The following is a 25,359-nucleotide window of genomic DNA, read 5'->3' on the forward strand; positions in this document are numbered from 1 at the left end:
AAAATACAAGATGAGCCTATTTCAATTTTGACATTAATTCAAGCATTTGTTTTCATTTGTTTCGAGTCACTTTTCTGGCTGACGTAACACTCAAAGTGCAATGCCTCTGTTCACTTTGTGCCCATGTATGTGAACACGAAATGCGTAAATTCAGCTAATTTATTAATTTTAATGATGAAATAAAATTTGACATATTGAGCTGAAAGCAAAAGTAAATGTAAAGCACAGACCAGTTAACCAAAATATGAAATAATTTAATTAATCATTTTTTTTAATTTTTTTATTTATTTATTTATTTATTTATTTATTTATTTAATGTATTTTATTGCTCGTTTTACTTTTGCTATCCTTTTAACTCTTCACATTCAGCAGAGAGGACAGACACATATGTGCAAGTTGGTACGATGTTGGAAATATCCCGATATGTGAACATAGCGAATGAATGAGAAAAATAATAATTATTATTATTTTTATTCAACCCTTATTACCCAGCAATTTATTGGATTGATGTATCAGCATCTGAAACCAAAGACATTTTGAATGCACACTTGCACTCAATTAAACATGTTTTACCTTTTTAACTAATATTATATGAACAAGTATTTCTTTTGAATTCACAGAACAAAAGCATGTGATAAAGACTGACTGACTGGCTGACTGACAGTTTGACAGTCAGACAGTGCTCCTAACTGATAAGCTCTCTCTCTCTCTCTCTCTCTCCTCTCTCTCTCTCTCTCTCTCTCTCTCTCTCTCTCTCTCTCTCTCTTTCTAAAGGCTATTAGTCATATCTTTACCTGAGATTAATCACTTTTATATTTATATTTGTTCATCCTTAGTGATGATTGTGGATGAATTTGTGTGAATTACTCTAATATTAAACAAGTCTTGTCTGTTTTTGTTTTTTTTGTTTTTTTAAATGCTATTGCTTTTCCCCATTTTCCACAGGCGGATTTGTCATAACATTAGCTGACTTGTCAGTATAATTTTTACAAATCCTCTTAAATGGATGAATCCACTTGATCAGGCTTGCGGTGATTTAAATGTGCAAGGACAGTGGGTGGCTGTCAGACCAGAGCCCACCAGAGACGTGTGTGTATGTGTGTGTTCAGGGGAGATATACCTCACTTTGAAAGTGGGTTGTGGCGGTGTGTGTGTGTGTGTGTGTGTGTGTGTGTGTGCGTGTGTGTGTGTGTGTGGGGGGGGGGGGTTCAGCCTCTCACTGCAGAATGTCCTCACTTAGTCTGGAGGCTTCAATTCAGTGAAAGCCATCTTCTTGAGTCAAGCTTGCTCTCTTCTTTTCTGAATGGATCTTTGGTTGGACAAGATTAGGTCTGGGGGTTTGAAGTTGACCATCACTTGCCTGTGGCTCCTCCTCTCAGCGGTAAGTTAACAACCTTGGCTATTATACTTTTGAGTTAAAGACAATATTTGCAGTTTTTGCAACCTGAGATGGACATTTACTAAAGAATTATTCCAGAAAAAGATTCTGATTTAAGTCTTGTGATGGAATTCCTCTCAGGTAGGGACAAACCATAAGTAAACTTCATACCTGGACAACTACACTATTAACTGGCTCCTCTGTTTTTGTATAACTCTTCTTTTGCAACATCACCATTCATTAAACGAACAAAAAAACAACTATCTATCTGTGGATAGTTATCTTAGATCAACCAATTTATTTAGATAACCACAATAGATTTATTTATGTTGGAGCCTGGTATTGCCGTCTGAAAGATGATGTGGCTTAGAGGCTGGATTTACACTGCAAGTGACACCTTTAATATATATATTTTTTTTTGCTGTCAAGTGGCATAATTGGGCTATGCGTGACGGCAGGATAAATACTCTTAAGGGGAAAAAGCATGGACTCTTCAAATCCGAATCAGGCCTCCAATAAATGTTCATAAGAATGTGATCTTGAATCTGCCAACACGAGTGTAGCATAAACATGCAGAAGTGATATAGCCTCTTAATGAGAGTTTGACATCATAAACCCCCCCCCCCCCCCCCCCCCCAAAAAAAAACAGTTTGTGTGTCTATCCAAACAACACAAATAAACATATTAGATCTAAACTTTAGATCTTTGCTTTAGATCTGAACTGCGGCAAACACATAGACAAATATGGTCTAAGTACGATATATTAGAGATATGTCCATCATTGAATGTGCAAAATATTTCCAATGGTGACCAGTGGAGTAATGTAGAAATAGCATCTAATGTTTTATAAAGTGTTATCTTGACTTACAAGTGCCCTGACTTTTTCCCAAATGCAAGCCATCACTCTGCATTTTTTTTTTTTTTTTTTGGCCTTGTGAGGAATTACTTGGAGTTACAGGTGAACTTCTGGCTCTCCACAGCTGTGAAGAAAACAAAAGAATGGAGACCCAAACTTTTTCCATATACAATTTGTCGAAAATTGTCGTGATGCATTTTGAACCTTTTCCTTTATACAAATTTATACATGAACTCAGTCTTAACCTCAAGTTGATACTGTTGCATGTTCTCAAAGGAGTTATTAAGGTGAACTATTACAGACGAATGGTTCAAAATTCATCCCGATTGCCTGTTGACATCTGATCGGCAAATACAGGAAACGTTTGGTTGAGGTTATTGCTGCCCTAAGGAGCCAAGACCAGTTATTACTGTAACTCAGGGATGTTCAAACTACAACCCAGGGGCCAATTATAGCCCACCATCCAATTTTTGGCGGCCTTTAGCATTGGCTAAAATTCACAATTGACACCGCTCATGTCATTGGCCTGCATTGTATGACTTACATGAGGTGGTAAACAAAGGAAGAGAAGAATAAATGGTTTCTCATCTCTCACTTTTTTTGTTTTCTGCCAATAATATTTATTTATTTATTTATTTATTTGCATTGAAGCAATATTATAAAGTCTTTTTCCCAGGTTGTAAAATGGTGTTGTCATTTAAATCCATGTGTCCAACTTGTAATTAAAAAAAAAATAAAAAAAAATCTGTTCTCAGTTAAAAATAGTGTACTGTAATCGAAACCTCTCTTAAGAATGGCAAGTCCACACATTCGCCTTAAAATTGAAATGCTGTTGTTTTCTTTAGTGCTTGTCCTCATTCGGGTCACAGGAGCGCGAGCATCCCTCAGCTGAGCCAAGTTGGGCAAAAAGCAGGGAACTTTTATCCTATGGAATTAATCTTCACTTGATGTTCCATTCGGTACAGCTGCACAATGTACTGTATCAATCTTCTAAGACAAGAATCATATCAGATACTAACCCCCCCCCCGCAAAAAACAAAAAAAACAAAAACAAAAACAAAAAACAATGCTTATTCTTGATTGCCAGAGTCAGAAAAGGTATAATTGTATATTATTTACCAAATCTTAATTTAGTCTTATGGTTTGCGTTTTTTAACAGGAATAACTCTAATAAGCATTTTACCTTTAAAACAGACCTGTGATTCTTTTGGTTGTCACCAAAACTGCCTGGCAACCAGTTACCGTGCAAACAAGTGACAAAATCATTTCCAAAATCATTATACAACTTAGGCCTTCTTTAGGTGTTTATTCATCCCCCAACCCCTCCCAGTGTTGAGCTGCCATTCACTCCGGCTCTCACCCGGAAGGCATTGCGCTTGCATGGCGCCACAGATCCACTGACATGGTTGTCACATTTTGGGTTCTAATTGGGCTCGGTGAGAGCAGCGTATATAACGGCAGAGCTTGCCTGTGACACGGCATGGAACAGCGGATGTGAATTGACAACGTGGCCAAGGTGGCTGGAAGTGATGCCGCTTAATGACATCCCGCATGGGAGATGTTTATTCCAAAAATATCGAGGAAAATGCAAAACTCCGTCGCCTGTCGGCAAGTTTTCACAAGGAGAAGTTTTGCTTCGTTCTTTCCATGCATTAAAAAGTTGAACCTGTCTCTCACAGTGTAGCCAAACTTTAACTTATAAATACTATTTAATGAGAGGAACTCCTGAATGACAACTGGACTTGCACAAATCATTTGGTTAGCCATATAGCTCAGTGATTTTGTCAGCATTGCTATTTTAAAGCAGCTATATGGAAGATTTAAAATTTCAAATCGCTACTGCCACCTGTGGCCGAAAACAAACTGCACGCTCGTACACGCTGCGCGCACTCGTACGTGCACGACCTCATTACTGAAGACTGGGCTCTTCATATCCAATGAAACTATGTTTTCAGAGGTAAGAAGTTTTATAATGTTTTACAAAACTGGCCACTTCACGGAATTAGACTTTCGATCCCCCCAAAAAATTGATGTCCACGGGACGTGCAGATCATATTGCATTAGTCGGTCGAAGACCAGTTTTGTACTGTACTCCAAAACGATGTGCAAATTACGTTAATTAATTGGACCTCATTCCGACGTCAATATGCAGTTCCATATTGTAGTCACCCCGCTCGATGGACGTCTGCCTGATTCAAGTCATTATTAGTTTGTTGCCCCAAGGCTAGTGTCATTGTGCATGAGTCGAAAGGTGGTCCGTCATTTATGGAAATTGACGATTGAGAAAAACACAATATAGACCCATTCACTGCTTGGTATGATACGGCCGTGAATGTCATTGCCATACAGTTGTAGCGTTCACACTCCACAATGTAGGTACACAATGTAGGTACAATAGGCTGTTTTCACGGAGGAAAATAAGGCAACATTTAGCCTGATTGAAACGCTGCGGAATGGAACGTCTGTTCTTCATAAAGTCATTCTTTTCTATTTCATTCAATCTTGCCGCCCCTTTCACGCTAAATGTTGCCGTCTACTTACTTTCACCCCTAGTTACGACCGAAAAGTGATTGAGCTTGAGGTTACTGCTATTTGAGAACAACACTTTTTTTTTTTTTTTTTCTAAATGTCAAGATACTCGCTTCTTACCTTTTGGAGTAGAAAGAAAGCCAGCTGTGAATCACTTTTCTAATCCAAGTCCGAGCTCAACTCTGTCCACCGCTGAAAAGTCAAACTGATGTTCACTCACGTTCTTGCCCGGCATCGGTCACTATCAAGTTTAGATTTTTTTTTCGTGGCACTTGACATTGTTTTCACTTTTTTTTAAGCAGCCTTCCGCGGAGTAACAGCGGGTGTCTGGGGCAGCGAAAATCTGTACTAGTTCCGTCTTCGTGACTACAGGAAACAACTGACGAGACTGCGCATGACGTCACATCCTGCAGACAGAGGGCGGGAAATTCGAAGGATTCGGACCGGACGCTTCCTAAATAATATTGGCTAGAGGCTTTTAGGAGTACCCATTGTGAACAGCTAAGATGTTGATCTACTAATTAGAATATGTTGTACTCGTAAATGGTCAAATAAAAAGGCTATTGTTAAATGTTTTTTGGGGAAATCCTCCATATCGTAGCTTTAAGAAAAGAAATGTACACTTCCATTCCATTTTCATTGCTCATATTGAAAATTGAACCAACTCACTTGTTGATTAAATCTTCACTTTTCCATATGTTTATTATGCACAATTATAGAGTCAATGTTTTTTTTTTTTTTTTTTTTTTAAGTTTCACTGGGTTTTATTTGTGTTTCAAATTGCGTGGAGAGCCTGATCAAATGTTCACATTTCTCACTCACTGAGGATTCATGTGAAAATTAGCTCTAACATTGTGAAGAGTAAGCGGTTCACAAAATGTATGTATGGATGGATGGATGGAGGGATGGATGGATGGATGGATGGATGGATAGCTCCTTGATGTTCTTTAAAAGAGGAAGTCAACCTTAAACATTTTTTTGACAGTAATATATGTGATCTCACTAGGCTAGATAAACATAACATTCTGATTAATATTACATTTGCGGTAAATGAGTTATGCAGCACTGCGATTGGCTGTCAACCAGTCCAGGGTGTACCCCGCCTTCTGCCCAAAGCCAGCTGAGATAGGCTCCAGCACCCCCCGCGACCCTTGTTTAGGAATACGCGGTCAAGAAAATGGATGGATGGATGGATGGATGGAGTTATGCAGCAAAATCCATCCACTTTTATCCATTTCAGGGGGCGGCGATTTTGCCACTTGCTGTCGACGGAAAATGACATCACAATTGCTCAGGGCTCAGGCAATGACTAATCACAGCTCACCTGTTTTCTGAAGCTGAGCTGTGATGGGTCGTTATGTGAGACCTGAGCAGCTGTAATTTTCATTTTCACCCGAGAGCAAATGACAAAATGGCCGCCCCCTGAGATGGATAAAAACGGCTGGATTTTGCTGAATAACTAATTTTCTACAATGACCAATCACAGCTGAGCTGTGATTGGTTTTTATCTGACATGACCAAGTGTGCAGTCATTGTCACTCGACAGCAAGTTACAAAATGGCCGCCATTTGATATTGATTAAAAAAATTGTGTTTTTTGCTGCTTAACTCATATTCCACTAATGCAATATTAACCAGAATACCGTATTGAGACGAGTGGGGCTGCATAGAAACTATTATTGTCAAGAATTTTTGGGGGTGGGTTGACGTCCTCTTTAATGTTTTTCTGTGACAAGTGACTATTCATTCTTGTGTCATTCCCCAAAGGGCCGAGGAACAACCCAAGCCTTGAACTTCTCAAGCCAACAATGGAGAGCAGAGGAAGGCGAAGGAGGAGCTGCTATTGGAGCGGCGTTGAAGGTGAAGCATATCTCCAAGGACTTGCAGATAATCTCCACCAAATACAAAACGCCTGCGTATGGATCCCTTGGCCCGTACGGCTGGCCACAGAACTTTTCCCAGGCCCTGGATCAACATCTGTACAATCCTCAGCCCAAGCCTCATTCAAAAGTCTCCCCGAAAGCCAAGAAGATTTTGGGCTGGGGTGATTTTTACTTCAATGTGAAAACGGTAAAGTTCAGTCTTCTGGTGACCGGGAAAATCGTGGACCACATCAACGGCACATTCAGTGTCTACTTCCGTCACAACTCTTCTCATTTAGGGAACATATCTGTCAGTATTGTTCCACCTTCTAAAGCTGTTGGCTTGGAGGTCCTGGATCCAGGAGTTCCAAATATTCAGACCAGGAACTCAGTACTGTTATCGGACCTGGCTTCCCACTTTCAATCCACTAGCTCCACCTCGCCAGACCGGCACAAGCAGCAACAGGACTTAATGGTGATGACTGAACTCAACTGCCGCATCGAGTACCAGAGAACAAACCGGTCCAAGAAGACCAAGCCCTGTATGTACGACCCGGGTCAGACATGCTACTCGGAAAACACCCAATCACAGGCAGCATGGATCTGTGCCAAACCTTTTAAGGTGATATGCATCTTCATCGCCTTCACTGGCACCGACTACAGGTTGGTGCAGAAAGTTTGCCCAGACCGTAACTTTCAGGCAGACCAGAACCAGCAGCACTTTGGATGACTGGTTCTAACTGAAGAATTAAATACTAAGTGTAATTCAGTTTCTAAAATAGGTTGGATGGACAGAGTGTGTAGTGGGCCATTCTACTGAATCAGTGCTATCTGTGTCCCCAGAAGATAAAAAAAACCCCAATATATATATATATATATATATATATATATATATATATATATATATATATATATATATATATATATATATATATATATAAATGCACAATTAAATTGACTGTAGAATATTTTTTATTAAGAAAATAGTCATGTACATTGATCTGATTGCATATTTCTATAAAGCCAGTAATATGTGGAAGTTCATATAAAAAAAAAATGTTTGTTTAAAGGACCAATAAATACTCTATTTACAAAGAATTATAATTTCCTCTCATATATTTCATGGTTCAGGCTTTTTAATACAACCCAAAAGATTAATTTTAACTAGCTGAAAGAAATTGTTTTCTGTCCATACTTGTTAAAGTTAGACTGAAATATAATAAAATAAATCTGTTTAGGAATATAATGTATTGATATTTTTGTTTTACGGCAAATATACTTTTTAGTTTTCTTCCCAACAAAAGTAGTTTAAATTCACACTTTAGTCATGTTTCCCTAACGCAGTGTTTCTCAATTCCGGTCCTCAGGCCCCCCTAGCCAGCCTGTTTTCCATGTCTCCCAATTGCAACGCAGGTGAGGATCGTTATCAGGCTTCTCCAGAGCTGGCTGATAAGCTGTCATTGGAATCAGCTGCATTGGGAATTGGGAGACATGAAAAACAGGCTGGCTAGGGGGGCCTGAGGACCAGGAATTGAGAAACACTGCCCTAACGCATTAAACCCCTCTGAATTTTTTTTTAATATTCTACAAGTCACATCGAAGTTTCATCACTCAAATCCTCTACAGGACATGGGAAGGCTAAAAGTAAGTTCACATATTTGTATACAGTATGTATGATAATGAGATTTCAACGATGAACTGTTAAGCTCTCAGCACTGGGGTATGTGTCAAGTTTGTCAACCTGCTATTATCATACAATGTACAGCTATGGACACTTCCGAACATTCGGCATTCTGATATTTCCGCAATGCAAATGCTTCCTTTAGGTGAAAACAAATGTGGTGTCTTGCCTGGGACTAGCATACAAACCAGGCAGATTGTTATCATCACATTTTTAAATCAAAATAATCCTCACAAATCAAATTACTACGATCCAAAGTCCAATGCTTTTCCTTGAGCGGAGAACATTCTTTCACCTAGTAAGACCGCCATTTTAATTTGCGACGTAAGGTCAAAATTGTCCATATTTCATTTATTTGCTAATTCTATTGCTAATTCTATGCTATCAACTCACCTCCCATTATGTTCAGTCTTGCAATCCAAAGTAAGAGTTTCAGCATAATAAAACAATGACATAACAAATAATGTCGCTTGATAATATCCAATATACATTTTGTGCATTTCAATATGTGTACTAAATATTTAGATTTGGGGGAAAGGCAGAGACAAGTTGGAGTTATGACAAACAAATGGCACAGATTCAGTGGAATGGCCCTAAAGCACTTCTTTCGTTTAAAAAGAAACATTTAATGATCATAAATAATATATCAAATATAATGTTACCTCAGAACTTGAACACAAACAATTCCAGGAGGATTTTTGACTTTTTCTTTTTTTCCTATGTGAAAAACAGGACTGTAAATAAACGGAATCCATTTGACGGTGGCAAATGTTGGACAATAGCTGACTGATAGAACTTCATCAAGCTTGGACTAATAGGTGTAGAGTCAAGGCCTGTTGCAGTTGCGAATTGGGACTGGTTGCTGGGGTGACACCAACAGAGAGCACTTGCAGAAGACACAAAATCCCAAAACTGTTCCGGCCACGCTATCACTTTATAGTGTGTTAAAGCTGACATGTTGTCAGACTGTAAATTGAATTTCGGAGAAAATAAATTTGTAGTGTTTGAAAGTGAGACAGTTGGATTAGTTTTGATTAGCTATGATTAATTAGATGACATTTCCTCAGTGTGACGCACACTTGTTTTTGTTCACTTCCTCAAAGGCTGGATTAACACTGTACACAATTCTTTTTTCCCCCCTCTCCCTCTTAGCACAATTAAGATATGTATTATGGCAGGCATGAATAGAAAAAGAACACATTGGAAATGAAAATCAGTTGAAAATTAGGCCTCTTGCAAATGTGGATACAAATCTAATACGTACCAAGCTACCAGTACATCTGCTCAAACAAATATATGTAAATATGCTACTTAAGTTGTGTGTCTGCCAAGGTTAGCCTTTTTTTAATTTAAATTGCGGGAAGAGCCAATTAGTTTAGCTAAAAGCTGCGTAATGTTTAATAGTTGTGTTATTGTGTCGTTGCACATTGAGCAATTTTTGTGCAATTTGTGTGTCTTCACATATGGGTTGATTCATATGTGGAAAAAAAAAAGATACTGTATAAGGTATTAATTCTGCACTGGTCCTGCAGTTTAAATCCAGCCAAAGAGTGCACATGTTCTATTGTATTGTTTTGATTACAGATGGTTTGCTTGTATACTGTATGCTAGTTGTGGAAAAAACGCACAATTGATTCCAATGGAACTTTGTGAAGGTTTGGCACATTTACAGAGGAAGAACCCATTAAATCGTGATCGAAATCTACATTTGGGTTGGTCCCGTCATTTTACATGTAAACCAGAAACGTCCACAACCGCCCAAAGAGCCAGTTGTGTGCGCCAGCGTTTGTCTGATAGCTGTGATTATCTCAGGTCAGCAAAAGGGAAACCAGCGCTGCAGACGATTTTGCTTTGAAAGACGGTTGACTGTACAGCCTCCTGCGCTTTACGTAAGACTTAATACACCAAAGGCTTAGGAAACATAATGAAGGCAAAAGATGAAAGGAGACACACTTCATTTATGCTGCAACAATAATTTAGTGTGTTTGGACAAAGCAACACACAAGAAGAAGCTGACTAACAAACAAGCCCTAACATATTACCATTACATTTTTCATAATCTTCCATAAGCACGCCAATGAAGAAGAAAAAAAATAACAACACACATTTAGGACTTTGCTGCCTTTTATTCACTGGATTGTTTAGAACTTCAAAAGGCCCATTAGTTCCACTCCCCCCGGTGCAAAGTATATTATGTGGTGTGATGAAAGTGTTTTTTGCTGTCCTTGTTTACCAAAGACACAAGCTGAGCAATCGCAAAACAACAAAAAGAGCCGAAAAGTTCTTAGTTGAAACAAAACATTTGCAACATTATGAAAAGTTGCACCATAATGTGCTTATCATTTGTTCTTTCAATTTTTTATTTGGCAGTCTTTTGGAAAATTGGCTGATGACGTTCTTAATTTTTCTAAATTCATTTTAGTTGTTACAGTGTGGAGGGTTGAGGACGCAGGTGCAGGTAAACAGGGCGTGGAGGTAGAAGTGCAGTCAAAAAAAGGGCTTTAATTAAAAACAAGGATCTGGCTAACAAACAAAAACATCCAAAAAACAAGCAAGTCAAAACATGGGGAAACTTAAAGGCAAAAACAGGCAACATGACAGGAGGAAACGATAACGAATCAACACCAGACAGAGGGAAGACGAGAGGAGAGACTATATACACATACACTGATGACATAACGAGACACACCTGCGTGAGACACAAGTGGCCGAGGGCACTGATTGATAGACATATGAGGAGGGCAGCCCACAAGGACAATATGACAAAACAGTATTCTTCATCAATCTGGTGCCAACTCTCTTTGATTGAAGTTGCCAAATCATCTTTGCAGGTCGGAGCATTGCTGTGGACCGTTTTTTTCAATTTCCACCACGGGTTTTCAATTGGGTTGCGATCTGGGCTGTTTGCAGGCCATAACATTGCCTGGATGCGTCTTTCTCCAAGGAATGCTTTCACAGTTTTTGCTCTGTGGCATGATGCATAGACATCTTGGAAAATAATTTCATCATCCCCAACCATTTTTTTTCAATTGAAAAGATAAGAAAGCTGTCCAAAATGTCAATGTAAACTTGTACATTTATTGAAGATTTAACCCCAGTGCCTTTGCCTGACATGGATCCCCATATCATCAAGGACTGTGGGAATTTGGATCTTTTATTTCTTTGTAAATCTCACTGGAACGCCACCAAACAAAATTTCCAGCGTCATCACCTTGTCCAATGCAGATTCGTGACTCATCACTGAAGATAACCTTCATCCAGTCATCCACAGTCCATGATTGCCTCTCCTTAGCCCATTGCAGTCTTGTTCTTTTTTTGTTTCAGCGTCAATGATGGCTTCCTTTTAGCTTTCCTGTATGTAAATTCCATTTCCTGTCACATACATTGACTCCAGGTCCTCCTATTTCTTCTTCATTGTAAGAATGCTGGCGTTCCCACATATGTTATTCGTATTCTTTATTATTATAGTTTTTAATTATAGCATTTTATTTTCCACACTTTTTGCAATCAAACAACTCCCGCTTACTACTTCCGATTTACACCGTTCAAATTTCAACTTGCTGAAAAAATTCACACCTTCTTGGAGATTATTCTCTGATTCCATATAACTTACAGTACCCGCACAATTTAATGTTAAAGATAAACTTTTCCCCATTCATTTTCGATGGGACTGACACTGAAGTCCCACTTTCCACGCCCACTTCTATGGAGAGAAATTTGTGTCTTTATTTTCAATCAAACAAAAAAGGAATTTGCAATCAAAAAAAAATTTCAATCAAACAAAAAGGGGATTTTCAATCAAAAAAAAATTTCAATCAAACAAAAAGGGGATTTGCAACCTCAAATAAATTTTAATCAAACAAAAAAGGGTTTTCATATAAAATAAACATTTGCAAACAAAAAAAAACATTTCAAACATGGATTTGTATTTTAATAAAATCTTTTGCAAACATTTTTTTCGTTTTGTTTGCGAATCTGTTTTTTGGTTGCGAATCTGTTTTTTGATTGAAACCTGTTTTTTGGTTGCGAATCTTTTTCTGTGTTGTGTGGGCGGGGTCCTCCGTTCAACCGATGATAGAAGCCTTGTCATTGGTCAGCTTGGAAGCCGCTGCGACAACTTTCATTGGTCAGATAGGAATGGGGGTGTGACAATGTTCGTCTGACTATTTCCTGGTTCATTTTGTCCAGTCGCCGCCAGCATCGAGGTAAATATGACACCCCCCCCCCCACTTCTAGTTTTCCGTTTTGTTTATCTGACATTTATCTAAAAGCAACCCTTGATCTATCGTTTATCCGGTGATTTGTTCTAACCATTACAATTAACATAATCACTCACTCAGCATTGCTTAGCCATGTTAGCTAGCTAGGTAACTGATGGTCCGATACATGAGTCAGTCATGAAGCTATGTTGTTGGCAGTCAAAACACAAATATACGGCTAATTTGGGATAGCTGTTAGGATGAAGTTTTGTTGTTGTTTTTTTTATACTCATAAAGAAACCTTTGCATTTGTTTCACATACAGGCAGGGCTGGGAATCGAATTTATTTACACTAGCTGCTTCCCCTAAATCTTGGATTAAATTCGTGATAATTCTGTGATTATTATTTATTGGTCCTGGTTGTTTATTGTACGAGTCAGGTTGAAAAAGAGGGGGAACTCATGCACCGTCAAAGCGGTGACACTGCTACTACTAGGATCCAGGCCACGTAACCGTTTGATTTTAGTTAGTCTAGTCATGAATCGTGATGTTTTGTTGGTACGAGAAACGGCCCAAATAAACGGCCTGCTGAGATAGCTGTTATTATGCTTATTCCTGATTATTTTATTACATTACATCATTACATTAATAAAATGCTAATTATTAATCACTTATGAGAAGTTCTGGTCATTGAAATAAGTAGCCTCTGCTACATTTATGTCTTGGGTGTTTGAAATACAGAGGAAGTGACAAATTACGTAATATAAATACATTTAGTTCCTGTGATTGTTTCATTGTAGTTTTCCTGTTTCAATAATGTTCAAAACATGTGTCAAACATAACTTTGTCAGAATTATTTTTTTTATACATGTTTGGTACTTAATTCAAGCACACTTTTCTTTACTTTTTAGATGCAGAAGATGAAGTTGGTGGTTGGTCACCTCTCTTCATGAGGTGATGCTGTGGATAACTGAGCAGGGCCACAAGCACCTGCTTATGTCAGACAGAGAGCAATTTAAAATATCAATAAACTTTGACCACAATTGTGAGGTACACATGCCAGGTCACACAGTATGTTACCCCCTGCACAAACACCATTACATTTCCAACTGCTCATATGAGTGATTACCATTCCTTTAAATCACATCTACTGACTGCTATCACCTTTGATGCCAGATTTGACACAGTGTAATTGAAAGGGCAAAAAAAAAAAAAAAATCACATCCATTTCATTTTTTTTGAGTAATTACAGGCTGTTTCTACCAAAATGTTTGTTTTAAGTTTAACAGTTCATTTTCTGAGCTTTCTTGATTTCTTGTTGCCCGGCCAATCATTTCTTGAGAAAAATGTCTGTATAAAATCTATAAAATGCTGAATAATTGACTGGTTGTTAGTTCATATGCATGCTTTTTTTTATGAAATAAAAGTCAAACTGTTTTACACAGGAATTTATTTTCATTTTTTACATAAATTTAAATGACCCTTTGGGCCGCGAGACACTAGCACTAGAAGCAACATTGAGAGTCTGCAAATAAATGACGCGACCAAAACTCAAGGACTCCTTGTTTGGATTGATTTGCCGTAAAGCAACAAGTCTTTCCTCAGGTAAACGACAGTGGATGTCAGGTATAACGATCCCGTGTTCACCGTGATGGTCCAAGGGTAGTGCCTCTTCAGCTTGCTGGATCTGTAATATCAAATACATTTATGAAAGCTACAGTAACTCCAAGAACTTTTACTCATATAAAGTTTTTTCCTCTGGTTATGTACGCTTTTACCAGCAATAAAACTGCCTTGGCCTGCTCCTCTTACAGTAAACATGCATCTCGCTATGTCTACATTTTCTACCCCTTGGTCTGCTCGCACTCTAAAATAAAAAATCTAGTCAGTGTAATTGCAAAAGTACACCTACAACTCAGATTCCCCTTCTGTTTCAATCTGACTCATACAGTAAACAACCAGGACCAATAAATAATAATCACAGAATTATCACGAATTTAATCTCTACTTCAAACATCCAAGATTTAGGGGAAGCAGCTAGTGTAAATAAATTCGATTCCCAGCCCTGCCTGTATGTGAAACAAATGCAAAGGTTTCTTTATGAGTATAAAAAACAACAACAAAACTTCATCCTAACAGCTATCCCAAATTAGCCGTATATTTGTGTTTTGACTGCCAACAACATAGCTTCATGACTGACTCATGTATCGGACCATCAGTTACCTAGCTAGCTAACATGGCTAAGCAATGCTGAGTGAGTGATTACGTTAATTGTAATGGTTAGAACAAATCACCGGATAAACGATAGATCAAGGGTTGCTTTTAGATAAATGTCAGATAAACAAAACGGAAAACTAGAAGTGGGGGGTGTCATATTTACCTCGATGCTGGCGGCGACTGGACAAAATGAACCAGGAAATAGTCAGACGAACATTGTCACACCCCCATTCCTATCTGACCAATGAAAGTTGTCGCAGCGGCTTCCAAGCTGACCAATGACAAGGCTTCTATCATCGGTTGAACGGAGGACCCCGCCCACACAACACAGAAAAAGATTCGCAACCAAAAAACAGGTTTCAATCAAAAAACAGATTCGCAACCAAAAAACAGATTCGCAACCAAAAAACAGATTTGCAAACAAAACGAAAAAAATGTTTGCAAAAGATTTTATTAAAATACAAATCCATGTTTGAAATGTTTTTTTTTGTTTGCAAATATTTATTTTATATGAAAACCCTTTTTTGTTTGATTAAAATTTATTTGAGGTTGCAAATCCCCTTTTTGTTTGATTGAAATTTTTTTTTGATTGCAAATTCCTTTTTTGTTTGATTGAAAATAAAGACACAAATTTCTCTCCATACACTTCCATACATACAACAGACCATCATGACGGGCTTTCTGATACTGCTCAGTTGGGAGAGTGCATGTACAGTAAGCAGCAGGTCGCAGGTTCAAACCCCATTGCTGACTGTACATTGCACATGTGTCCGTGATAATTATGTAAACGGATATTAAGTATACCAACAGACAATCATACCAGGAAATGTGTTATACTGACATAATTAATTAATATCCCATTATGCCCCCCCCCCCCTACATATACCAGACTGGGGCCATTTGGCCCTGCACATTTGTATTAATTTAATCATTCACGTATTAGCATCCACCTATCATTTGCGAATGCATACCAAGGAGGGTGTGGTTGACCCTTCCCTTTTTGAATACCAGATGAGGCCATTTGTCCCTGCACTTTTGAACGAGTTGTTGTCCGATCAGTTAGCCACCTATCATATGTAAATGCAGCCACTACACAGCCATGATGCTGGAATGTGCCCCATTTGTCCCACACACCAATATTCAACTGAATCTGAGGCCAAATGGACCACCAATATTCAACTGAATCTGAGGCCAAATGGACCACCAATTTTCAACTGAATCTGAGGCCAAATGGACCCAGATGTCCCATTGTTTCTTGTTGAGGACAGGCAAAGTTGAGAATTTGGCTGAGTGACTAGAATGAACCAGTGGTATTATTGCAGTAAAACTGCAAGAAATATACAATTTTATTGTCTGGAAAATTTGATGCTTGTCATTAATTCCTGCTAACTTGTTTGTTGAAAATAAGACATTCTCCTTCCTGTTTGTGTGTCCTTTGTATGCAAACATTTGCTATAGCATAAAATGTATGTATGTGTGGCTTGTAGAAAATGTAGGACTCAATCTGTATCAAAAAAAAAAAAAAAAGCATTTGCAACTTGTCCATTCACACCCTTATCAGATCCTCAGGATCATCCCCTGAATAAAGGTGCAAATTAGGCAGGCCAAATGGACCCAGATGTCCCAGAGTTCTTGTGGTACATTGAAAACAACAGTGCAACACATCCCCTCACCTCCCCCGAACCGGGACTGACAAGTTTGCCCTAATCTCCAATGTTTGGAGGTCCTTTGTGGCAAACTGCTTTTCTGGGCGGCATGTGACCTAAAGACATAATATGTCTGCAACATGATCCCCTATCTTGGGAAAGACCCCAGTCGTCTCAAGGGGGTGGCATGTGACCTAAAGACAAAATATGTCTGCAACATGATCCCCTATCTTGGGAAAGACCCCAGTCGTCTCAAGGGGGTGAGAGTGGGGGAAGACGTCGTGACAAATTTTATGGAGCCATTCCTGGACAAAGGAAGAACTGTGGCAACGGACAATTTCTTTGAGATGTAAAGAAATTGTCCGTTGTCACAGTTCTGCCTTTGTCCAGGAATGGCTCCATAAGATTCATCACAACGTCTTCCCCCACTCTCACCCCCTTGGGACGGCTGGGGTCTTTCCCAAGATAGGGGATCCTGTTGCAGACATATTTTGTCTTTAGGTCACATGCCGCCCAGAACTTTATCCCAAACTTGTCTGGTTTGGAAGGAATATATTGGGTGAAAGGGCTGCGAACCTTTGTTGGCTAAAGCTGTTCGTCTATGGTGATGTGCCTGCCTGGATTGTACGATGAAATGCAGTTTGCCACAAAGGACCTCCAAACATTGAAGATTAGGGCAAACTTGTCAGTCCCAGTTCGGGGGAGGTGAGGGGAGGTGTTGCACTGTTGTTTTCAATGTACCACAAGAACAGTCTGGGACATCTGGGTCCATTTGGCCTGCCTAATTTGCACCTTTATTCAGGGGATGATCCTGAGGATCTGATAAGGGTGTGAATGGACAAGTTACAAATGCTTTTTTTTTTTTTGATACAGGTTCAGTCCTACATTTTCTACAAGCCACACATACATACATTTTATGCTATAGCAAATGTTTGCATACAAAGGACACACAAACAGTAAGGAATGTCTTATTTTCAACAAACAAGTTAGCAGGAATTAATGACAAACACAAAATTTTCCAGACAATAAAATTGTATATTTCTTGCAGTTTGATTGCGAGAATACAACTGGTTCATTCTAGTTACTCAACCAAATTTTCAACTTTGAGTGTTCTCAACAAGAAACAAAGGGACATCTGGGTCCATTTGGCCTCAGATTCAGTTGAGTATTGGTGTGTGGGACAAATTGGGCACATTCCAGCATAATGGCTGTGTAGTGGCTGCATTTACATATGATAGGTGGCTATCTGATCGGACAACAACTCGTTCAAAAGTGCAGGGACAAATGGCCTCATCTGGTATTCGAAGAGGGAAGGGCCAACCGCACCCTCCTTGATATGTATTCACCAATGATAGGTGGATGCTAATACGTGAACGATTAAATTAATACAAATGTGCAGGCCAAAAGGCCCTTCTCTGGGTTTGTTAGGTAATGAGGCCCCTGCTTGGGGGTAAAGGTGTTAAACACATGTGTCCCAAATCAGCGCTGATGGCTTTTGCATCAGATAACACTTTAAATTACAAATACGCCAATTCGCTCTGATGTTCACTCATTCAGGTTAGCTCACGTGGATAAGTGCTTGAGCCAGGTGCATTGCAAAGACAGCCATACGAACGATGCGCCAGTTCAAACCCCGACTGCAGTAACTTTTTTTTTTTTTCAATTTCAGTATAGTCATAATACAACAAGTTAACATCTATTTCATTAAATGTCATTTGACACATTTTTTTTCAAAATTAATCCATATTTTCATCTTTCACTGCTTGTACACTTGATTACTAAATACAATACCATACATTGTCACAGTCACCTCCATGTCCGCGATAGTTCTGTGCATCTACGTTGTGTCACCCAGAACAACCCATGCGTCAGATCAAATCAATGTCCGTGATAGCTCAGTGGTTAAAGCAACAGACTGGCACGGGGGAGATTACGGTTTGATTCCTGCTTGGGAAATGCTTTAGCACAACTTTGATTTCACATAGTAGTCATTGTATAATTCTTTAAAGTTGCTCTTTGTAATAATTTGACACAAAATATCTTCACAATAGTGTTTTTGTTTGACCATTTTATGTCTGAAAAAGTTTTAATTGAGCAATTCACAAAACCAAAAACGTTGAATACTTTTCATTTCACTCCCAAAAACGTGCACATGTTGCTGACAAGTTAGATCAGAGGTTTGAGCACTTGTTTAACACATTGGAAGATGTGGGTTTGAACCCCCGCTTGGGCAACTCTTCAGTACAAATACAAAACTGAATACTAATCATTGTCAGATTATTTCACATCCATTACCATCACATTTATGCTAAGCGATATAAATTTAAATCAACTTTTTGTATGAGGACGTCTGGAGTGGCGGAGAAGTATGTTCAAGTGGTGCAGGACATGTATGAGGACTGTAAGACAGTGGTGAGGTGTGCTGTAGGTGTGACGGAGGAGTTCAAGGTGGAGGTGGGACTACATCAGGGATCAGCTCTGAGCCCCTTCTTGTTCGCAATGGTAATGGACAGGATGACAGATGAGGTTAGACAGGAATCCCCATGGACTATGATGTTTGCAGATGACATAGTGATCTGTAGTGAGAGCAGGGAACAGGTGGAGGAGAAGCTAGAAGCGTGGAGGTTTGCCCTGGAAAGGAGGGGAATGAAGGTTAGCCGTAGCAAGACGGAGTATCTGTGCGTGAATGAGAGGGACCCAAGTGGAAGAGTGAGGTTACAGGGAGAAGAAACCAAGAAGGTGGAGGAGTTTAAGTATTTAGGGTCAACAGTCCAGAGCAATGGAGAGTGTGGAATAGAAGTGAAGAAGCGTGTGCAGGCAGGCTGGAGCGGGTGGAGAAAAGTGTCAGGTGTGATGTGTGAGAGAAGAGTTTCAGCTAAAATGAAAGGAAAGGTTTATAAAACTGTGGTGAGACCAGCAATGTTGTTTGGTCTGGAGACAGTGCCACTGAGGAAAAGACAGGAGGCAGAGCTGGAGGTGGCAGAGATGAAGATGCTGAGGTTCTCTTTGGGAGTGACCAGGTTGGAGAGGATCAGGAATGAGTACATCAGAGGGACAGCACATGTTAGAAGCTTTGGAGATAAAGTCAGAGAGGCGAGACTTAGATGGTTTGGACATGTCCAGAGGAGAGATAGTGACTATATTGGAAGAAGGATGCTGAGTTTTCAAATGCCAGGCAGAAGATCGAGAGGAAGACCAAAGAGGAGGTTTATGGATGTAGTTAAAGAGGACATGAAGGTAGTTGGTGTGAGAGCAGAGGATGCAGAGGACAGAGTTAGATGGAGGCAACTGATTCGCTGTGGCGACCCCTGAAGGGAAAAGCCGAAAGAAGAAGAAGAAGAAGATATAATATATATATATAATCTAATATATATATATATATATATATATATATATATATATATATATATATATATATATATATAAATATATATAAATCAACTGACTATCATATCAGGAAATTAAATGGTAAATGCACGTGTCCCTATTCGGCTTGCATTCAGCATCAGATTACTGATCATTACTGACACCTATCTGCAGATACAGCCCACTGCATAATAATGGTATCGATATTATTGATACCTAGACAATATCGATACCAGATCGATACTGTCACTAAAATATCGATCTATCAGTTTAGTTTCAGTTTGGCTCAACTTTGTAGTAGTTGCATGAACACATACAGTAAAATATTGAATATTCAAAAAATATTCTTTTGTTTGTTTTGTTTTATATTTGTTGTTGTTCACTACAATTACATAAAATGTCACAATCACTTAACTACAGGTTACTACTTAATAATTACTAGTAATACTACTACTGTTTCTACGACTACGACTACTAATACTATTATTACTAGTAATTAATAGGTAATTACTTTGTAATTTTCACAGTTTCTTTGTTTCCTTCATTAGCATTCAGCTATTAGCATTCAGCTATTAGCATTCAGCTTTCAGCATTCCCACACAATTTCTCCAGAAATTGCTTAGTCTAGTTGTGGGAATGCTTCTTCTGTGGGAATGATTCGGACCCCTGGTAGCCTGGCCATTCAACTCAATGGGGCTTTGAAATATTTCGGGCAGGCGTGGGACTTTGAAATATTTCGGGCAGGCGTCAGACTTGGAAAAAAATCTGACAACCAGGCCAGGGAGGGGAGGGGGTCGTCTGCCCGAGGAGGCCGCCCCGAACCTCCTCTTTGTCAGACATAAGTGTGGCGAGCCTCCCTTGTTCGACCCTGGAGGTGTCTCGTCTGAAATGGGACCCTTCTGAATTGTACCCCGTACCTTATGCGGTTTGGGTGCAAAAGTGCCCGAAAGGGGACCCGGGTATCCTATCTGCAGCGCCCTCCGACGGCTGCCCGCGGTAGTGCACCCCTGGTAACCCAGACCATTAAAATGTATGTCAACTCAATGGGGGGGGGATTGGCACTCCTGGTAGCCCAGCCATTCAAACCAATGGGAGGATTTGGACCCCTGGTAGCCCTGCCATTCAACTCAATGGGGCTTTGAAATATTTCGAGCAGGCGTCAGTCTTGGAAAATAATCTGACAACCAGGCCCGAGGAGGCCGCCCTGAACCTCCTCTTTGTTAGACAAAAGTGTGGTGAGCCTCCCTTGTTCGATCCTGGAGGTGCCTCGTCTGAAATGGGACCCTTCTGAAATCGTACCCCGTACCTTATGCGGTTTGGGAGCAAAAGTGCCTGAAAGGCGACCTGGGTACCCTATCTGCAGCCACCCGACGGTGGCCCGCGGTACTGCACCCCTGGTAACCCAGCCCATTGAAATGTTTGTGGCCCATTCAACCCAATGGGAGATTGGCACTCCTAGTAGCCCGGCCATTCAACTCAATGGGGGGGGAAATTGGCACTCCTGGTAGCCGGCCATTCAAACCAATGGGGCTTTGAAATATTTCGGGCAGGCGTCAGACTTGGAAAAAAATCTGACAACCAGGCCAAGGAGGGGAGGGGGCCGTCTGCCCGAGGAGGCCGCCCCGAACCTCAGTCGGATGTGTGGCGAGCCTCCCTTGTTCGACCCTGGAGGTGCCTCGTCTGTAATGCTGACAAGTTAGGTCAGAGGTTTGAGCACTTGTTTTACACATTGGAAGATGTGTGTTCAAACCCCTGCTTGGGTAACTCTTTAGTACAAATACAATATTGAATACTAATCATTGTCAGATTATTTCACATCCATTACTTTTCCATTGCCGTCACATTTATGCTAAGCGATATAAATTTAAACCAACTGATCATATCAGGAAATTAAATGGTAAATGCACGTGTCCCTATTTGGCTTGCATTCAGCATCAGATTACTGATCATTACTGACACCTATCTGTAGATACAGCCCACTGCATAATAATGGTATCGATATTATTGATACCTAGACAGTATCGATACCAGATCGATACTGTCACTAAAATATCGATCTATCAGTTTAGTTTCAGTTTGGCTCAACTTTGTAGTAGATTGCATGAACACATACAGTATTGTACTCAAAAAATATTCTTTTGTTTGTTTAGTTTTATATTTGTTGTTAAATATCACAATCATTTAACTCCAAGTTACTACTTAATAATTACTAGTAATACTACTACTGTTTGTACGACTACTACTACTACTACTACTATAATTACTAGTAATTAATAGGTAATTACTTTGTAATTTTCACAGTTTCTTTGTTTCCTTCATTAGCATTCAGCTATTAGCATTCAGCTATTAGCATTCAGCTTTCAGCATTCCCACGCAATTTCTCCAGAAATTGCTTAGTCGAGTTTGTCTTGTTGTGCATTTTCTGTTTTCAAGACATATGGCCTTTAGTTATTTGTCTTGACGCTTAGATGTCTTCCTTGGTCTACCAGTACGCTTGACTTTAACAACCTTCCCATGCTGTTTGTACTTGGTTCAGATCTTCGATACAGCTGACTGTGAACAGCCCACATCTTTGGCAACCATACGTGTAGTTACCTTCTTCAAGAAGTTTGATAATCCTGTCTTTGGTCTCAGGAGACATCTCCCTCCTTGGAGCCCTGATTCTTGCCAATCCACTTGGTCCAGAAGCCATCCAAGGTGTGATAACTGCACTGTTTTTAACTTCTGACTAACGAGCAGATGTAATTTGAGGCAGGTGATGAATTACGGAAAAGAAATTGACTGGGTGTGTCTTTATTTTCTGCTCAAAATGGAGTGATTCCATATTTTTTTCCTCAGAATGGAGTGATTCCATATTTATTTCCCTGCACTTGCTCTATAAAAGTAACATTTGCTGACTGGCACAATGTTTTTTCTTCATTTCTTTTAGTGTTTCTGAAATCCAAGATGTTGCACTTTGGAATGACCTTACAACTGTTTCATGCTTTTTATCCGAGTTTGATCTACACAAAAACATGTCTGAGTGAGTGGTCGTCCAAGACTGGTGATTGCATACGTTTTGCTAGGGGTAGTACATAGGAGCACTCAAAATTGTCCACCCCGCATTGCAAATACTGGTAAAATGAGGTGCCTTGAACTATGGCAGCCTGACACGACATGTCAAGTGGCTTCATGCATGACAACAGTGTGAGCACCAACATTTTGTGCATGACTCGACTTTGTGCAAAATGTTTCAGTAAGATATCTTACACAGGTTCACATTTAGGCACACAGCGGATGTTACACATGAAATGCTGCTAATTAATCTGAATCCTTGCACTCTGAACAGAGCTGTTGAATGTGTTCAGTGCGAAAACCAATTTGTTAAGGAAACAATCAGCCAGTACATTTAGTCTCATGTTACACATGACTGGAGGTCTGCATAGGCTTTAATATGCTGTTAAATATTTAAACTTTTTACTGGCACCAACGATGAGGTGCTAATTGCCACTTGTTTTAGTGCCTATCAGTTGTCATATGCGTGGTTTTATGTTACTCGGGCAAGTTTAGAAGTATGAGACATCTCTGAAAGTTTGGAAGCAGCAGAGGAAGGGCAGTGATGGAAAGGATGAACACACAAAAGTCACAAAAACTGGCTGAGCTGGTGAGGAAAAAAATTTTTCCCCGCAGTTCCATCTCACCATTCGTCTCGCGAGTGAGATTTGACACACTAGGCGCTTTTCCACCGCTGGAACTTTTGGAGAACTTTTCAGTTTACCTTGGTAAAATTCAGTTTGTGCATTTTTCCACCAACAGCAATTACCAGAGTAATTAAATTCCTCAGGGGCCATCCAAGGGGGTATATGCCACGAAAGAGGCGGGACTTCCGACTTCCGTGATTTTGCACATGAGCTTTGATTCCGGTCCGGTTTGCGAACGCGCAACCGAGGGGTACAAAGTCGGAAGCACACAGCCCACACATTGCAAACCGAACCGGAAACAAAGCTCATGTGCAAAAACAGTCCCGCCTCTTCCAGCAGCAGGGTCTTGCTGAGCCAGGCATGAACTTTGAGGGGGCGTGCTGCAATGACCACAGCTGATTGGTCAAATTTGGGGGCGTTGTTTTTACATCAGCTGGACTCAATCAAACTCATTTGAATTAATTACCGAGAACTCTAATGCCGAGCTCAGACTACGCGATATTTTTTGCCTTTCACGACAGTTGGCGTGTCACATTAACAGATAAATTCGCTCCGTGTCGTGGACCGGATGTGTTGTCACACTACAAGTCTGAACTGGACAAGACACCACCTGATCATCGCGTGCCGTCATTCCAAGATTTCGTGTCGGCGCTGGTGTCGGGGAGGCGGAACAAAAAAAGAGGCAAGACAGGGAGTGTTTGCATGAAGGGAGCTCAAGCGCGGCCGCGCCACTCTCCAGAAACTTGAGCGCATTGCTCGCGCTACCTGTTCGGTGTTTAAAATTTAAAATATGATTTTGATTCAATTACTATTGTATGTAAATTTATTATATGCATAAGGGGTAATATAGTCTATTTTGTTTATTAATTTAGAGATTACATCTTGTTTAAATATTTTATCAAAGGAGATGACATCTTGTTTTATTATTTTATCAAATACGGAAATGTATTGTGATTGAGTAATTTTTATACTGCTTAAATATTTATTCATATTTGAGTTGTGCAGTGCATTGGATACGCGCATTCACTCCAAACTATCCTTCGATGGGTGGGGGGGTGGGGGGGTGGGTGGCTCTCATGCGAGGTGGGTGACAATTAAGGCGGCCAGGCCTGGTTCAACTTCCATGAAAATGTGATCGATCTTCACTAAATATGTGCCCATCCCTACTCATATTCCCAAACCTTTGAAATTATTAGAACGACAGTCACAATATTTTTTTTGGTCCTCTATTCACGTCACTGTTGCTTGACGATGGATTGCACGTAGATGCGTGCGCTCTCCATGCAGCCACAGCGCTGCAGCGGGGCGCTTCTTTTTTTTCTTTTTTTTTTAAAAATTAATTCGTGTTGCACCTGTGTGGCCCAATCCCATAAGACATCCAGGGGATGTATGGATGAATAAATAAATAAATAAATAAATACATTAGTAAATAAATAAATACATAAAAATAATAATAATAATTATAATAATAATATAGTATAATATAATAATAATAATAATAATAATAATATAGCATTCCAGTAAAGCTGTGTAGAATTTGTGCTCACAGTACATTGCAAAACTCTACTTAGATTTAGACTTAGACTTGACTTTATTGATCCCTTTGGGATGGCGCCCTCTGGGAAAATTACACTTTTACTTACTTCTGTCAAGAAGTGGGGGTGATGGAAGCAGGACCCAAATGCAGGGGGCAACAAAAACGGGGCAAAGCAGGGATGCAGGTAAAAAAAAGGGGTTTAATTAACAAAAAGGCAAACAAGGTACTCTGTGACTAAAACAACAAGGTCGAAAACACACAAGGCATGGCATGGAACACAGGGACAACAACAGGCACAACAGGTACTACAAGCACAATGACTCCACAAGAACCGAACGGAAAACAGGTGACTAAATACACACAGGCTAATGACAATGACTAGACACAGCTGGGCAAGACACAAGTGGCA

General features: G+C 39.8%; 1 protein-coding gene across 1 annotated transcript; it reads left to right on the plus strand.

Annotated features, from left to right (window-relative positions):
• The first annotated feature begins 1,253 nt into the window (after nt 1-1,253).
• On the plus strand, nt 1,254-7,476 carry LOC144014825 (neurexophilin-2-like). The gene is made up of 2 exons (XM_077515124.1): nt 1,254-1,381; nt 6,530-7,476. Exons 1-2 carry the CDS (start codon nt 1,304-1,306, stop codon nt 7,352-7,354), a joined length of 903 nt encoding a protein of 300 aa, XP_077371250.1. The 5' UTR covers nt 1,254-1,303; the 3' UTR covers nt 7,355-7,476.
• The last annotated feature ends 17,883 nt before the right edge of the window (nt 7,477-25,359 follow it).

Source organism: Festucalex cinctus, chromosome 2 (genome assembly GCF_051991245.1).
Source record: "Festucalex cinctus isolate MCC-2025b chromosome 2, RoL_Fcin_1.0, whole genome shotgun sequence".
NCBI lineage: Eukaryota > Metazoa > Chordata > Actinopteri > Syngnathiformes > Syngnathidae > Festucalex > Festucalex cinctus.